Source organism: Molothrus aeneus, chromosome 2 (assembly GCF_037042795.1).
Source record: "Molothrus aeneus isolate 106 chromosome 2, BPBGC_Maene_1.0, whole genome shotgun sequence".
In the NCBI taxonomy this organism is placed as follows: domain Eukaryota; kingdom Metazoa; phylum Chordata; class Aves; order Passeriformes; family Icteridae; genus Molothrus; species Molothrus aeneus.
Genome location: NC_089647.1, coordinates 78,568,139 through 78,586,329, shown reverse-complemented (window position 1 = coordinate 78,586,329; position 18,191 = coordinate 78,568,139). Strand labels below are relative to the sequence as shown.

The window sequence follows — 18,191 nt, the reverse complement described above, 5'->3', positions numbered from 1 at the left end:
ATAAAGGTGCTATGGGATTCAGTGTGCTATTGGCTCACTAGACCACTTGTCTGTATCTCCACACTATTTCTAACTCCATGTATTAGGATAGTGGGCAAACCAGTCCCTCACCTCAACAAAGTAGATGAATTATTTTCCTTTTAGTGGCATGTAAAGGCACCAGGAAGTAGTTAGTAATAGATCAACAAGTCATTGAATAAGTTTCATTTGGGTTTTCTTGAAACAGTCAATCATAGAGCTCCTTCCTTCCATTTAGGAGGGGAAATTATTGTCTCTTCAGTTGGATTAGGCTGTTAGGATGCATTTGACACTGTATATTTGCTGCTGTTTTCAGATGTGTGGAGGCTAATGAGATTTCTAACATGTATCGGTTTTCATAATGTCTACTTAACCAGCTTTACTGTCTGTTATTTTTTCTTAGAGAAATGCATTGATCTAAGTGCTCTTACTGTCTTATGTTCATTGAATGCTCAGCAGGTCTTGTTAGTTGGGATTTTCCACTGCTGCCCTTTGGTGAAACTTTTATACAAGAATAAAATCTTGTTCAGATGTGCACTATAACTGAAGCAAATCAAATTGGGATTCTTTGGGGCAGATTTTTAAAAGCATCTTATTTAAGATGACAACAGTTTTACCACTGATTGTGGTAAAATCTCATGCACCTGCTTTTGAAAATGTTATCCATTCAAGAGAAAGGCACTGACCTCTTCATTTTAAGAGAGCAAGTACATCCTCAGAGAAACACCTACAATTCACAGGTGATGCTCAGAGGAGCCACATGAAACTGAAATAGAGCTTTAGGACCAAGCAGCTTTGCTGTTTCATGATTGTACTTAAAATGAATTAGATTGCTCTGTCTGTCACTATTGGAAAAGCTAATGCAACAAGTGAATAGTTTTGATTAATAGTGTATAAAATTCAGTGCTGAATTTGCATGCTTTATGTCAAAAAAGATTTGCATACTTTGTTTTCTCTCTAACAAAGTAATCCATCACTACCTTGTTTTTAATAGTCATTCCCAGCATTTGGCTGAATGGCAATCCAAATACTTAATATCTGTACTAAGAATTCTTCCTTAAACTATTCTCTTTAATATGATAACCCTTAAAGTGTTCATTAAATTTAAAATGTAACAATTTGGGGGAATTTCTAAATCTTGATTTCTTAGCTGCCACTTTTACTCTATAAATGTGTCTACATATGTAATGCATTTTAAAAGAAGAAGTAACAGTCCTATAAAAAGATTGTTCATTTTCAAAGGAATAAGTTATTAAATTATAGAGGTTCCTCCATTGCACTTTTTTATGTTATACAGTTTTGTCATAACATTTACTGAAACAGGCATTGACTCCACTATGACTGTACTTGAAATCAGAAGTGTTTCATTGGAAAGACTGAGGTGGTGTCTGGCCCATCTTCACAGCATTCATCACTCTTAAAGCCAAGGCCTAGGGATTTCTGTACTCTTGGTTTCTAGATCTGAAGAGTTTTTTACAGTTTGATAAGGAGAAGCACAGCTATGGCAGTGTCCTACTTCTAGGCTTCAGCCTGAAGCTCTGCCCGTTCTGCTGAAGATGAGACCCCAGAGATCTGAGAACAGTTGTGTCCTTAAGAATACCCTCTAGAATGAAGAAGAGGTGGGAGGCTTGACTGTGCTGCAGAGTTTCCAGCTAGCTGTGTGCTACAGCTCAGCGTTTACTTGATTCTCATCAGCTGCCACTACATTTATAAAGTTGCCTCCCCACACTCACAGAAGTGATTATAAGACAGACTGTCCTATAGCTGTCTAATTGCCAAAAGGAAAAAGCAGACAGTATTTCTGCACATAAAGTCAGCTTATGAGCTCTGTTGACATTTTGGATCCCTATTTGTTAAATTATTTGTAAATCTATAGCTACTTTAATCAAAAAGTTATTAAAGAAAAGCAGATATAAATGCTATTCTGGCTAAATGTCCATAAACAAAGCACACATAAAGTCATTCTGAAGAATGTTCATCTTTCTTTATACCTTGGACTTGTTAAAAAATGTAAAGCAGATTTCTCTTTTCAAAGCATAAAATACTACATCAGTACTGTCTATGAAGTACTACTATTAAGTACTATCACATGTAAGACATTATTAGTACAACAAAGCATGGACTTCTTTACCCAGAACACGCTCCTATTGAACCCTGTGCAGTCAATACGTGTGGGCAGCATTGCTACATTCATATTGGTAAGCTGACTTCTAAATATTGCACACATTTCTAAAATATGTGCAAACAGTGTAGAAAAGTCCATTTTTTTCCCCAGAAATTGACTGGTTTAATTGAGGTGTTAGGCATGGGTTAGACTTGATGATCTTGAAGGTCTCTTCCAACCTAGAAATTCTGTGAATTCTGTGATTTTCTGTCTTTTTATTACTAAGTCTGTAGATCAGATTGCATTGATCCTAGAACTTACATTTGCAATGTTCTCTATCTCCATATTGGTGCTTTTATCTGTACAGTCTGTTTATAGTCTTTTCTCACACATAAAAGCTTCATCTTCTCATAAGCAAATAGATTTTCAAAATGAAGAATCAGTGACACATCACTACTGTATATTTTAAGTCATTATGCTTAGCAAGGTTTAAAAGACTGTGTTAGACTGGCCGTGTGGGTTTTTTCTGCTGTTGTAAATCAGTTTTTCAGCAGCTTAGTAACAGGAAAATGGCACTGGGGCTTGAGGTTTCAAGAGAAGAGTAGAGCATTGGCTTGTTTTGGGTTTTTTTTTCTTTTCCTCCTAATTTCTGTTAGCTATCAGACTGGCTGGTGAGAGTTGGTGTGGGAAAGTAAAATAGGTTGCTCACTCAGGGGCAAGCAACCCCATTAAGCCATTCATGATTAGTTGATTTTTTAGTTGATTTCAATCCTGCCTGCCAGCTGCTTCCCAGAGGTATTAACAACCTTGTCCTTGCATTTCTGGACAATTTTTAGTCCTTTCTAGTTTCACTGAAACAGTAGTGTAAAACACTTGGAAAACTCTGACCGCATGCAGTGTTTTACAAATACCTTAATACTGAAAGATAAATTGAAATCTGACTGGTCAACTGAAATACCCATGCCCTGAAGTAAAATGCAGCTTTGTGATTTTATGAGTGAAGGTAAGCAGGGACAGAAACAGGCATGATAACATTTCCATAGCTAAGGCAGAGGTCATTGCTTTATGGGCAGTCACTCACAGGGCCGTGCTAAAGAAGGCTGCCTTTCAGCGTGCAGCGCGACACAGTGAAATTAGACAGCAGCACCTGCCAGGAGGCGGCTTAGCTTTACCGGCAAATAGGAGAATCAATCCTTTAGCTGGCGCAGCGGGAGGCTGACACAGTCTGTGCTCTCCGGGCTGGACGCTCCGCCGCCCCCGCCGGCTGATGTTCCAGATGTGGCCGAGGTGCACGACTCCCATCTAGCGGCTGCTGTAAAGCAAGGGAAAGGAGCGCGGCGCTGCCGGGCTTCTGCTGCCTTTCATGCGTGGCACTGGGTAGTAGTTTAGGCCTTTAATAACAACGCATGAATTTTTACTTATCTGAATAATTCCTGATTAAAAAAAAAACCAAGAAATTTTAAAAGCAAACTTTTTGTTTGTTTTTGTTTTGTTTTGTTTGGTTTTTTGGTTTTTGTACCTAAAGTGTCCCTCCTGTAGATTTTCTTTCTCAGCATCTTCACAGCAGTCACAAGAAAACTGAGAAAACCCTAACATGGTAAGCCAAGGTAGTCTATAAACATAACTTACACATGCAGAAATTGCTGGTGTTAATGCATAGGTAAACTTAGTTTTCAGTTTTTGCATCTCACTTGGAATAGCTACACATAGCACAGATATTAATTAATGAAAGACAACTCTTCAGCAGATAATATGGGATTTTGAATCAAGAAGCAAGAATGCATCATCCAGTTAGGAGGAAATGGTTCTGTTTTCCAACTCAGTGAATTTTTATGTGATTTTTTAGCTCTGCTCCTTTAATTCTACTATTATAAAACCACAGCGTTATTCAGTGCACTCCTTTTCTCATTATGTCCATTTGCAGCATGAGCTGGTTATAGAAGGAGATGATGTCACAGAGTGTGGTGTATCAGAGTCTCAAAAACAAGCAGAAAATCCTGTATATTTACAAAATGTGCATAAATATAAAATACACTACATTAAAGACCATGCCTGCTTAGTAATACTATTTTTCTGTTAACTTTGAGTCCCTATGTTTTTAAAAAATACATTTTCTATATTCCTTAGTAATTTAAAAGAAAGAGTAATTTAAAAGAGAGTAATTAAAAAAAAATTTAAAAGGATAGGTGATTTTACTCCCCTGAGAAAAATGATCACTTTTTTCCCTGGCTCTTCTAATTCTTTTTGTTTCCCTGGTAATCTACTCATCTGTAGAGCATGGAAGAGCCAGGTTGCCTTGCTTCCTGATTAGGCATGGATACCGTTAGAATTTTCTTTTATTGCAATTATTTAGATGTTAAATCAATTACTTTCTCCACCATTATTTAGCCCCTTCAGACTAATGTTGCCATCTTCTAGATCTGAAAGGCACATGTATTGAAGAAGAAATAAGCCCCCTGCACTCTGCTGCTGAATCCCCATATCCTAAACACACAATATCAGTAAGGATACAGTTTATCTCTGATTGCTGTCTTGTCTTCTATACAGTATGGAGCTAGTGAAAATGTCACATAAAGTGAACAAGATTCAATATCTTTCCCAGTATTTCACTAAATATTTCATTTTCTGAACTTTTTTAGTTTTCTATTTAATGTTAACCACGTACTATTGTAAAACATTTCCAAAGGTAGAAGTGTTTCTTGGTTAGATAAAAGTAGTCATTTGAGATTGATACAGATTATGATGTTGATTTCCTGAGTTTAAATCTCTACTGAGAAGTGTTTTCTTCTTTTTTTTTTTTGTTTAACTATTATTGTGTTTAAAGGAATTGTTTTATTATAACATCAAAATGGAATTTCTTAGACAAGTTCAAACAAAACACAAAACCTTCAAAGCATATTACTTTATTTTACCTATTTTGTTGTCAGAAAGTTCCTCCCAAATTAATATCTAATGCTTTCAAGGTTTAACCATTTACTAAAACAAATAGGAAAATTATCATAAATATTTTCTACCTCTTTTTATGTCTCAAATTCAGCAAGCTGCCCATGCCAACATGCTTAAGCTGATGAGCAGTATCATAACAACCATGTGTTTAACTCTCTTCATAATTCAAAGCTTTTTCATGGCTGAAAAGTCTCACTGATGCCTGCAGTTACTTTGCATAAATGATGATCCTAATGTTCAGGATTTTGACAAGAGGTGACTGTATTCTGTTGTGTATTGAATACCCAGGCCCTGCAGGTTTTCAAGTTCTCATTCCCTGTAATACCCAAATTCCTGCTGCTGAGGGATCTATGTTCCCATGCCTTAACCATGAGACTCTTAGCACTACGCTGTCATTGCGTAAGCCCTTTGAACTAGTAGGAAAAGACACTTTGTCACTGATAGAATACAGACATCTGTGGAAAACAATAAATTTGCCATTTGATCTGAGGGGCATATGTTAGGTTTCATTTATGGCAGCATTCCCATGTCTGGTTTTTTGGGATGTATCCTACCATCACTTAAAATTTTGATATTTTCTCACCCTCCATATGGCTTTGAACATGGTGAGAAAAACAGAATATGTTGCTGTGAGAGGAGAGTCTTTTAATAACTTCCTCATTGGCTTTAGGAAGATGTAGTCCAAAATTAAAGAAATAATCAGAAAACAAAAAACAAAACAGAAGAGCAAAAACATGCAGTAAGGTAGATGTTAACTAAGAATAATTCTTCTTTTTCAAAGCAAAACATTTTATGGTGTTGCATCCCTTATTCTTCATCCCTTATTCTATATGAAAGAGGATTTCCAAGTGAAAAGCATGGTTCCTGGCATCAGTAATGAAAGTTCTATTACTTTCTAGTCGCATATGTTAAGCAAGAATGTATATTCTTAAGAGGGATTGCTTTCTGACAGTCTTAAGAGTACCTCTACCAGTTATACACTATAGAGACATTTTTACTTTAGTGACACAGGCAAACTCATTTTAATTGGGTTAATTGTGCATTTTTGTCCATTCACAGTATTGCTTTACTGTGGCAGATGGCCCAGTCAAGTGTTATAAATACTTTGCATGACATCCCCTCTATTTTACTAATTTTCACTGTGACTTTCCCATTGGTAATGACTAATGACAGTTTCCTAGCCAGCAACTTTTAATAGATTCTTTTTTTTCCCTTAATCTCTGCCTGTCCTCAACAGCACTGTTTTGTTCAATAATTTAATCAGTTCAGCAACAGTATATTATTAGACAATTGAACCATTACATTTTGAATTTTTGAAATGTAAAATACCCATGAAATAACCACTGATGAGTATTTCAGTATTGATAGAGACCACTTTTTCTTCTAAAGTAATAGAAATGGTTTTACTTTCTATGCTTGAATGCTTTTCCTTTCCTTTTATTTTCATTTCTTTCCCTTGGTCCTGAGAACCATGTGCAGTAAAAAGCAAGGAATCCAGTAACTAAATAAACTATCAGTTTTGCCTACCCACCATGCCCATCTTGACCATTTGACACCTACCTATCAAAAGCAGGTGTTATACAGAAAAATTAAATTTTTCCCTCTCTCCCCTCATCAGTGAAAATTTACCTGCAGAAGGGATACCCTGAGACAAAACTGGTTCCATGTTCATCCCATCCCTGTTAGCAGACAAAAGGATATAGATGTTACAAATTCAACAGGAAAATAGTAGCACTCCTTATAGGGTGCTGTGATTTTGGGGGAAACTCCTGGAGTCTGGAATTTCTGCCCAGAACCACTTCTTTCTCTGTGAAAAGGATCAGATAGTCAGCTTTCTATCTTTATGTTGCTAGCAGCTGCTGTGTTTTGCTAAGGGCAGCGCTCCTCATGCTCCCTCTCTTTTATCAAAGCCATTCCATGAAACGAGGCAGTAGTGGAGCAGAGCTGGCGGGTGGCTGTAGGACAATTCTGTGATTTCACAGCAGTTTGTGAGATTTCACAGTTTAATTTCACAGTTTAATTTTGTTTCTTTTTGGAACATAAAATTGCTTTAAACAAGAATGACTTACAAACCATAACTGGTCTATATTTTGAAGCTTTCATTGCAGAGATACAGAGGAAGGCCAAGCTGACTAGAGCATATTATCACTCAGACATTAGGTTGAGTTTGGACTTTGTGTTTAAAATTAGTAGCTTTATATCTGTTATTCAAAAGTGGTTTCTGCACAAAAAGGTCTCTCATCATTTTCCTTTCATCTTCTCTCCACCCCCTCAAGAGTGATATAGCAAGTTCAACTTAAAAGTGCTTTTTAAAGGCAACATATGTATGTTAATGCAGCTACTACCTGAATTTCAAAACAGTTCTGTAGCTTGCTGTAGGTGCTTACTGTGCTTGCTCGTATCAGGCACCTTCTTGGTGTATTGCTGATGCTGTTGCTGATATTAAAAGTGATTTCTTTAACATACTGAATGTTGATTCTTGTTAAATCTGCCTTTTTCTCAGGGATGCTGCTGAATGCAAATGATGGGACAAATTCTGCCTTTGGAGGCATTTTCATACTGGCAGTGAACTCTTCTAAGGGATTATACGTGTCTGTCCAGGGAGGGAAGAGAGTCAGTCTGATCTGATACCAATTAATATTCAACTGCAAAAGGAATAAATGTGGACATGCACCTGAAAAACTTTGAAGGAGGAGAGGGGAGCCCTCTCCTCCTTTAGAAAAAACAAAAATAGGATAGATAAAAGTTTTTTTGCTGATACTGAAAACTTTCAGGGAGGCTTAATGACAAACATTTTCATTTTTTCCTCTGACAGGCACAAGCATATTTACGGTTTACGAAGCTGCTTCTCAGGAAGGCTGGGTGTTCCTTATGTACCGAGCAATTGACAGTTTTCCCCGATGGCGTTCATATTTCTATTTCATCACCTTAATTTTCTTTCTGGCCTGGCTTGTTAAGGTACTGAAAACATGTCTTTTGAAATTGTTCTGAAACATAGATCATATTAGAATTAATTTCTTCTCTTTTCTGCTTGCTGAGCTTTGTGTCAGCCATTCTTTCTTCTTCTTTTACAGAATGTTTTTATTGCAGTCATCATTGAGACATTTGCAGAAATTAGAGTGCAGTTCCAGCAGATGTGGGGGTCCAGGAGCAGTACTACTTCAACTGCCACCACCCAGGTGAAGCACTTGAGATGCTGAGATTCTCTGGGGATTTGATTTGGTTTAGTTCATTAATTAATAATAAGCAAAAAGTTCTTGTCATATACGATATATTTGACTTTGCATGTTGGTACCTATATTCTAAACCTGATATATGAATTTTCATAAAAATTTTAATTCTTGGTTGCATTATCTAACTTGTCTTTCTTAGAAAGGAATAATGGAGAGCGTAATACATTTCTCCATATGGCTATTGTGTGTTTGTATTCTTTTTAACAAAGTATGATAATGGTTTTTTATCATGTCATTGGTGGGTTTGAAGTCAGGGCTGTAGGATATCACTTTCTGTGCTAAGAAATAAGAGCTGAAATCCCAAAGTAGCTGGAAGAAGAGGAGTCAGAGGGTAGCTGAAGTGTTTGAGGAAGCTGGTCCTGGAACTGAGAAGGGTGTGTTGAGACCAAGGGAGAATAGGTTGTAGTGCAAGGAAAGAGCCATGCTCACAGCTGGGGCAGCCACAGAAAGTGAGACACTGAATAGAAATAATGGGTAAGAAGAAACCATGATAGGAAGGGTGGGCTGAGTAGTGGGAAATAACCCAGTATGAAAAAGAAGAGCTACTGGGCTGAGATTTAAATTCTCTCACTCATTATTTTAACAGTCAGATTATGTGTCCCAAATGGGCAAAAGACCAGGCTTTTCCAGGGCAGTGCAGTTTGCCATCTCTGAGAAGAACCAGTACCAACTGCCTGCAAAAGCTCTTAGAAAGGCAGATATGTGAAACATACCCACGAGGGAATTTTTTCTAACCATGTAGCTGGAGATTATTTATTTTACTAAGCCAAAGGATTTAAGTTTTCAAAATTAATTATTGAATATTTTTATATTCTTTTTTATATTCCTGTAATCCATATGTAAATCTAGTCCTTTTCTTCTGCCTGCTATACTTTTTGCCTCAACTAGACTTTGTGGCAGTAATTTCTACTCTATATATATGTCTTTTTCAAAGCAGACTTTGTGATATCAATTTAAAGTCTAAAAACAAGGACTTCTCTACACGACATATGCTTAGCCTGAGGAACTTAATGTTCATAGGACAAATTCTGAGCCATATAGGCTTATCCAACATACTCTGAACTAGAGGATGAAACAGAGAGTTCAATGTAGGGAAACACAAGAAGCAGCCAACATTAAAAAACATAAAATATCCAAAATTATGTCATGATGCCAAAGAGCATGAATATGTTGAATATAATCTGCATCATGCAAATTAAAAATAGCTTGCTGGCTGCAGACAAGCAAATGTTTTCTAATGGCTGCTTCATTCCTCAAGTCAGTGACATAATGGGACAAGAGAGTCCAGGTTACCAAACTGCAGAAATTATTTATCTTTTTCTGTATTAAGAAGGACAGAAAATATCCTGCAGGATTTCTTGTTCCAGAGCACCAGAGAAAAGTTAAAATCCATGTTTGTTTTGTGCATGAAGTAGCCTTGAGAGCTATGCCTTAATTTTCCCACTTACATTACTGAGCTGTTCTTCAAACTTATTCCTGTAGAAAAGAAATGAGTGTCCAGGAGTCGAAGTCTAGGAAGGGGTTCTCTATAAAAGGATAAAAGGTTCTTCTAAAGCACTTTAGCAATCTACTTAAAAACATGGTAAGAGGAATAACTGTGCTGATCTTAGTTGGCAACTCTTCCCAGTGCAGAGATGCTAAATAAAGACTTGGAGGAATTACAGCCATATTTGGGTGACACTGTCCCCAGTCTAATGAGCACTTCTCTCAGGATGACTTTTAAGCTTCAACCACCCTCCTGTGGCTGTGTTCTTGAGGTGGCTCGTTTGGGTGCTGGGTGTCAAAGAAAAGGTGGGAGTGAGGTGGGAACTTTGCCACACTTCATTTCATAGTATATGCAGGTGGCCACTCAAAATGCTAGAACCATTCATTTTCTTTCAAGGACATTTTCAAGGAGAGTTTTAATCACCTTTAGGTATGGTGTCTCACTGTTCCTTATGTCCAGCATCATTTTGTGTCCTAATTTCTGAGGAAAAAAACCCAATGAAACAGAATGCCTATGTCTGCTCTTCCAGAGGCTATTGATAAAATGTGAATACCACTGTGGTCAAGAAAGCCTTTTCCATTGCCATCATTAGAGCTTGGAAACATTCAGTTATTTACAGGAATTTTAATCTCTGTGAAATTATACATAAGGACTGTCCAGCTACTCTTGCTGATATGCATCAGTGCAACAAAAATAAAGTGGTCGTTGCAGTAAAATAATTTTGCCAGTAAAAAAGATTACCAAATGCACCTTTTATTTATGTAGCTTATTTATGTGGTTGCAATGTATTTGTTTTTTCTTAGGATAAGCTTATCTTAGTAAGGAAATTATTCTGAACAGGTACCACTATCTAATGATGCTGGTCTGGTTGCAGATTAACTGAATTGTTTTCTATATTAGGACTAATAGAAACACATTGTGTTTGATGTTGTCTGGGTAAAATCAGACAATTGTTGGAAAAAGCATGTTACTTTTTTTCTGTAGCAGAAAGAATCATTCCTCTGTTATTTTAAACTAGCTATCATGAAAATGCATGCTGGTCCTTAAGGGGAATGTATTAGATCTCACTTGTATTTATTGCCACACAAAACATTTCTGACAACAGTCTTCCCTTTCAAGATGTTTCATGAAGATGCTGCTGGAGGTTGGCAGCTTGTGGCTGTTGATGTGAATAAACCCCAAGGCAGAGCTCCTGCATGTCTACAGGTATGACATTGCTTTTTAATAAATGTGTGTGTGTTACCAGCATCACTCAAATGTTGCTATAGGGAAATTATACTGAGAAATAGCTACCATAGTCTTAGTCATGTATTTTTTGAACCTATTGCTTTCTGCATTGTTAATTTTTTTCTTGAAAATCACAGATCAACAAATAAAGATGTACCACACCCAAAGGGAAAGGTTGGAAAAATCCTTCCTGATAAGGTGTTGTTTTATGTGCTTATGAGAGAAAGATTTACGATTGTAAAATATAAAATAAAATAGTTAATCATGTTCTATCTCTCAGAATTTGTATACAAATATATTCCATTCCTAGGATATTCGCATCATAAATGCTTGTTTATTAAGTGCAAAATACAATAACATATGCCAAGAAGCATTATTAATCATAATAAACACAGAAGTGCCTAATTTCTCTTGTTCCGTTGTGAAAATAGGCACACAAAAAAGGGAGAAGAAGCATGTAGGGAGAAAGCTATACTGTGTTTGAAACTTCCAGATTTGATATTCCTACTTGGATAGAAGTTAATTTGTGAAACTCTATCCTCATTGTTTAGATAAATCCAGACTAAGATAGGTAATGTTTTTATAAATCCATTTTTAGAACAGAGCACTGTACAGCCACTTAAAATTTTATTTGCAAGCTAAATAATGTCATTTCTGGATAAAACAAACTCCAGAATAGAAGGCCAAATCTACTATAGCATTTTCTGGCAATGTATTTTGGTTATGTTTGGTTTAACGTGTAAGCTAAAATACACATTCTTGTTGGCAGCATGTACATTGCTGAACCCTAAGCTGGCAAGTACCTTCCATCCCCTCCACAAGCTGTTCATTCTCAAATATCTCTTTGCCAAACCACTGCCATATATTTGATTATTGCATATGTCTTAATAGATTATTCGTATTCCCAAATTTAATTCTTGATTTTGACAGCAACAGGAACATCATTTGTGGTGTTCTCAAGTAACAGTCTCCGGTATGTGGATAAAATGTAGGTGAACTCACTGTGAAAACTTCAGATGAAAATTAAGATACCATCTGAGTTACCTGGTCTGCCTTTGTGGCATTGCATTTTTGCCCAGTTTGGGAATCATGTGAACGCAGTTAATTGTGTTCCAGTGGACATAAACCTCATGCATTCAACTTCTTATATTTACCTCTCAATCGGCAGTTTCCCTCTTGTTCTTCATCCTTTCGTGAAATAGGGGTAGCTCTGAAACAGTGCTTTAGCACCCTTTTTAAGACATTAAACTGCATGAACTCCATTATGTGTCCATTAGTCCAATAGTCCATTAACTATATGAAGTCCATGTCCTAATTTCCATTAGGAAGTTTATCTTTCATGGCATTACTGTCCCTATTGACAAATAAGCTGTATTGAGTTGGTGTTGTCATCATGGAGGCAGTGAACAGGATTGCTGTTCTATGTTTTATGTGTCTTATGCACACTCTAACTTTTAGATATCAGAAATAAGAGTTGAGCTGTAAGACTTGCTTTGTATAATTTGGAACTTCCATGCATTAGATACCTCTGCATTCATTAATATAAGTATTCAGTGTGATGTAATACTTTTTGTGGTTTTTTTAACTACTGGTCTACATATTAGGGTGATCTAATGATTTTAAAATGTCTGAGAAATGGATTTTTTGGTCTGCATCAGGTCATAATGTGAGAATTGCAGAAAGAAGATAGTCTTACCCTTTCTCATTGCTATACTTCCCTCTCACTATGTGCCTGAGCTGGCACTGTATTTATGCACTTGTTCGGGAAATGGAGTTAAAGTTGGCAGAAGGAGAGGAGTGAATTTGTTATTGATCAGACTCCCTGCAGCTGCAAAAATGTTTTTTCTGACACAAGAAAGGGCCCAGAACATTAGTAGGAGCAGTCTAGGAATGTGAGAACTGCTTCCTTCAGCAGCAGTGAGCTATAAAGCATGACTACAATAAATTTCAATCCAGGGTTTTTTTTTAAAGACATATGGAAATTACTATAAAAATCAGTTATATATATATTCTTTTTTGTTTCTTGTTTTGCATTGGGCCAATATCAGAGAGCTGTGCAGCCAGCTCCTAGGTACCCCTAAAATACTCAGCACTGGTGGCTTCCAGCCACCTAGGTTCCTCTGTGCGGGTCTCAGATTTATTCTTAGGTACACTTTATTTATCTGTATTTTTAGATATCTGCATGTCCCATACATGTATACATTCTATTTGTAGGACAATGATGGGGTGCAGAGGTGTGGAATATAGAGGTTGTAGGTGGTGTGGAGATGCGTTTCTCCATAGCCATGGATAGGTTCCAGCTACCTGTAGGAACCTAATGGAGTTCAGAGGTGGTGTGTGGTGGTTGTGGTATAGCAATAACAGCTGATAATATTGTGGAGAGAAACTAAATAGATGTAGCAACAATTTAAACAGCTCTGAAAAGTTTTAAATAGAAGCAGCAGTCCCTATCTCCTGCCTGATTTTAAAGACTTGTGCTTCTGGGATTTGTGGGTTTGCAGGCTAAATTCTCATAGAAAAACACTTGTTAAGTTAACTGGAGGAAGTATTTTACACATTTGAGATTAAAGACCTGTCTAGTGCCAAGCACCGCAATCACGAGTTGTTGATGGCACCGGGGACATCTCTGCAATTCCTGCAGTTCATACTCCTATTTTCCCTGACATGAACCAGAGATTTTGCAGGGGCTGTCCTGTGCTACCTGTTTAGTTAGACGCTGGAAAGTAAGATATAAACTAACTTCCATTGCCTTGGTGCCCTGCAAAAGCATTAACAACCTCTTTCACAGACAGGACCATAAGCAAAGGCCACAGCATTAACCAATGGGAGGCTCTCTCTGAACACCAAGAAGCAGTTTTTTACTCTGGTGGTGACTGAGTGCTGGCAAGGCTGCCCAGGGAAGTGGTGGAGTTTCCATCTTTGTAAATTTTAGTAGCTGTCCTGGGTAACTCTCTGGCTCTCAGTGTCCCTGTTTGAGTGATTTTGGTAGCATGGAGACCTGAGCCTGGTCTACATGGGTTGTGTGATTCATGGGGAAGACATAGGGCTGTTGGAGGCAGTATTGGAGGATTGACTTTGGTGCATGGAATAAAACTGTTCCACACTTCACCTCAGATGGGCAGAATAGATGTGGACTGTACCTAGTCTTTCAACCTGTCTTCCTCCATTCTTGTGGGCTCCCCACCAGAAGATGTTGAAAGTTAAGGAGGTGTTGTGGCACACTGGGGAATTGGAAACAAAACAGGAGAAGACAAACTCACAGTGTAAATATATCCCCAGTGGGATGACAAAGGACATTATGCAGAAAGCCTTCTACCTCTTAAGTACAATACCTTATAGCCATATATACAGGCTGTTGCTGACTACCATCACCTTTCCCTCCTCCACTGCATTAACTAGGATGATTAACTGCTTGCCTTTAAGCTTTACACTTAATAATGTTGGTGAGATTGATGATTAGAAAACAAGCATTTTTTGCTTAACAACAAAAAAAAAAAAGAACAAAGAATTTCTAAGAAAAATTGTAAATGAGAATTGCAAATGCCACATCTGATCTTAACTTGTGTGTTTAAGGTGATCACCTATGCCATGAACATTCTTCCATTTCTCTTTGTTAGGAGTTCCTACAAGTAGATACTTCCATGTGTTTGGAAGTATCTTAGGGACTGACCCTGATTTTATTTGGGAAAAAACCCAAACGATTTCTGATTAAAAACCAAAGGCTGGCTGACAAATCTTGATGCACTTGATTTTTGGTGGTCAAATTTGCTGTATTATAAGCAAATTTGCAACTTCTTCTTACATTCTTCCAGGCAACATATGCAAAGAGTATCTGCAAAACAAAAGAGATAGCTATGAGAGTTGTAAGCTGACACTTATTTTGGCAGGGTATTAGCTTTGAAACCTAACTCTGGCAGAAATTACATATTATTAATAAGTTTAGGAGTGAAAGAACTCAGCTAAACCCTGTGTCCTTTAATTCCTCAATTGTTTCAGGGTATATATCCTGACAAGCTACAAAAAAATGCAATATTGTCTCAGTAGGCAACTGTACAGAACATGGAAAAATGAAGGTGAAGAAGCATAACACTGAATTCAGCAGAGAATGGTGGGGGTTTTTGGTTTAATAAAACCTTAAGCCTTTCTTAAACATGTTGATGTTGCAGTCTTAATGGCTACATTGGACTGCTGCAGGATATGGCCCCAGAGTTCTGCCCTACATCTGATTCTGACAGTAAATTTTTTAATTGTTTAAAGTCTATGTTACATCCCCAACAGACTCATCTTCTTTTCTCTTAAAAGGCATTAAAATCAATTCAAAATTTAAATCCACAGGACCACTAATATAAGTTATGTAGCATTCCTGACTGAGTACCAAAGTCACAAAGAAAACAGGTATCTTACAAAACACTTTTTTTACAGGCTGCTAGGGGGGTCATGGAGACTCCATCTCTGGTGACATTCAAAACCTAAGGGATACATTCCTGTGTCACTGTTCTAGGTGACCCTCACTTGGCAGGGGGTTGGACTAGACAATCTCCTTCTAACCCTAACTATTCTGTGATTCATTGATTTTATGAGAACATACTAGTACCTTTCTAGAGATGGCATCTGTGAATATTAGGTAATCATTTTATGGAAAAAATAATGCATAACTTTTTTTTTTTCTGGTGCTCATGCAAGTGCAGGACTGTGTTCAGACTCTTCCCCATGCAGCAGCCTATCGCTATCCCAAATGTTTCATGTTGACATTTTTTTGTGACAGGGAATCTGAAGTACTGAAGGGCAGGTTCTGATAGTCTCATTCTCTCTCCTCCCACCTTGGAGTAATGCAAAGCCCCACTCTCTGTTAGAATGGGCTTACCTCAATTGGGATAGAAAAACACTGCCTGACTTCTGGTTGCTCTTTACTTCACATGTATCAAATGACAAGCCTCAAATCTATTTAAAATTTAAGAGTTCTTCACAAATTTACATCTTTAAATGGTAGATTAATGTCTGTGAGAGCGGACGCAGCACATGTGTCCATACTGCAAGATTGGGAAGGGAACAGTTAAGGCAGAGCTGCTATTCAGGGGAACCTAAGCAGGCCTGGGGAAAGGACCAGCAGGGACATTAGCTTAAATTCACTAAGGACAGGCTGCACTTCAGGAGAAACCAGCTGTGGCAAAAGCTGAGGCTGGGCTCTGCTGAAAAGGCCCTGGGAGTCTCAGTAGGCAGCATGCTGAACAGGAGCCAGCAGCCTTCCCTGGCAACATGGAGGTCGACACGATCCTGGGTCATTGTGTGGAAGGAATTATCTCCTGTTGTTCAGCACTGGTAAGCCTGATCCAGATACTGTGTCTGGTTTTGGGCCCCCGGTACAATATGAATACTGACAAACTGACTCAAGTTCAGCAGAGGGGCTCCCGGTGTTTGAGAAGCTTGCTGTTTTTCTGGTCTCTTTCAATACAAAATGGTGAATTACAGTATGCAAAAAAAAAAAAAAAAAAAAAGTATATGGGCAAAATATGTTTGGTACTCTAATGTTATAAGATTATCTTTTAATTCATAACATAAAAGGATAGTGGTTCTTACCACTTTTATTTACATTTTATTTGTCCTGTCCCCTCCTTCCTTGAGCTGAATAAACTGCAATCATTTCAGCCATCTGAATTCATACCTTCTTTAAGTAACATAAACTAAAGTGGATGCCAGTTTATATTATCAGGCAAGAGAGGGAACTGAGGTGTCCCAGGAGTAAATCATCATCTTTCTGTCCTGTCAGAGATCAGACAGCTACAGAAGCTGAACTGGGTAGCTCCACAGACATTTTGGCCCTGGTACAGTGAAAGCCAAAGGAGAGATAAACTCAGGGCAAGAACAGAAGTGAAGACATCGTGTCTGGTCACTCTGACCTTCTAACGCTGACCACTTTAACAAAAGAAGATGTAACAAACACCTTACCAGTGAAAGAGATAACAAAGGATATTACTAGCATAAGAACAATAATCAGAAGATTGTGTTTCTAAAGTACACCAGGACAAAGGGATCAGAGTAGAAAATTTTGTATGAACATATTGACCTATAAATACTGTTAAACTGTGTAATAAACTAGCTTTGCTTTGCTGGCATAAGCAAAGTCCATGTCAGTCAATCCCCACACTGTCCCTTCAGTTGCAGCTGCTACTATGGTTAAGGCCTCTGAAAAAACAAGGCAAGCAAACAGCAGAAGATGGTAACAGCTTTACCTTCCTCATCTGAAATAGTATAAAGCTAAAACTGAGCACACATTTAACAGCAGCTCATTTGTGAATCCCCAGCCAGTTTCTGAGAGTTAGTCAGATATTGGGGTATCCACCCCTTTACACTATTCACCACACTTTCTCCATTTCTTCCCATACTCTATGTACAAGTAGAAAACAATGGAAGTCTCTTTGGGTTTTTTTTCATAATGCCCAGTATTTACTATCTCCCCAGATACAACTGAGGATACCAAAGTGGGATGGGGCTGGACTATATTGTGTATGTTCTTCTGTTGCCCACATGTTTAGTTTCTCTGCAGAGCCTTCCATTCCTCCTCATTTTCTGTTTTTACCTCACCAAAACTACCCGTTTGCTGTTACATTACACTTGCCATACTCTGCTCCCGAGTCCCCTCAGTAAAACTAATGTGGTTGGTTTTCAGTACTGTTTCAGTGCTAAGTGCATCACTGAAGTGTCCAAGCTTCCGTCAACTGATGCAATTTCTAGGCTTTCTAAATGAGAACAGGGCATAAAATAAAAATGGTGGTTTTTTTATTTGCAGCCTCAGAAATTTAGGATTAAGAATCACTTAATCTTCTTCTAAATAAACTCCTGTACTCAAATAATAAACTCATTTAAATCAAAACTTAATTTTAGCAAACTGAAAGAGATTTTTCTTCCACTGTAAGAGAGGATCCCAGTTAACTGGAAGAAATACATGTATATCATTTAATGAAAGCCACTGTAGTAAGAAGTGAATATGACAAATACCTTCTGCTGTTAATTCCTAAGTTACACTAAAGATCAAATTAGTATATAAATAGACTTCCAACTTTTCCTGTTCACCAATAATTACTTCCCATGAAAGAAAAGAAGATTAAACCCACTTGTGTATTCTTTTCTGTTATTCCTGCAGTGAAAATCCCTAAGTACTGCTTTGTTTCATGTCTCT

The 18,191-nt window shown here is 37.6% G+C and overlaps 1 protein-coding gene across 1 annotated transcript in view; it reads left to right on the top strand.

Moving 5' to 3' along the window:
• NALCN (sodium leak channel, non-selective) overlaps window positions 1–18,191 on the top strand; it is a 227,383-nt gene that overhangs the window by 71,617 nt on the left and 137,575 nt on the right. Inside the window, exons 8-10 of the mRNA XM_066545152.1 lie at window positions 7,884–8,026; window positions 8,143–8,247; window positions 10,907–10,993. Coding sequence (XP_066401249.1) covers window positions 7,884–8,026; window positions 8,143–8,247; window positions 10,907–10,993 — 335 coding nt within the window. The remainder of the gene's footprint in view (window positions 1–7,883; window positions 8,027–8,142; window positions 8,248–10,906; window positions 10,994–18,191) is intronic.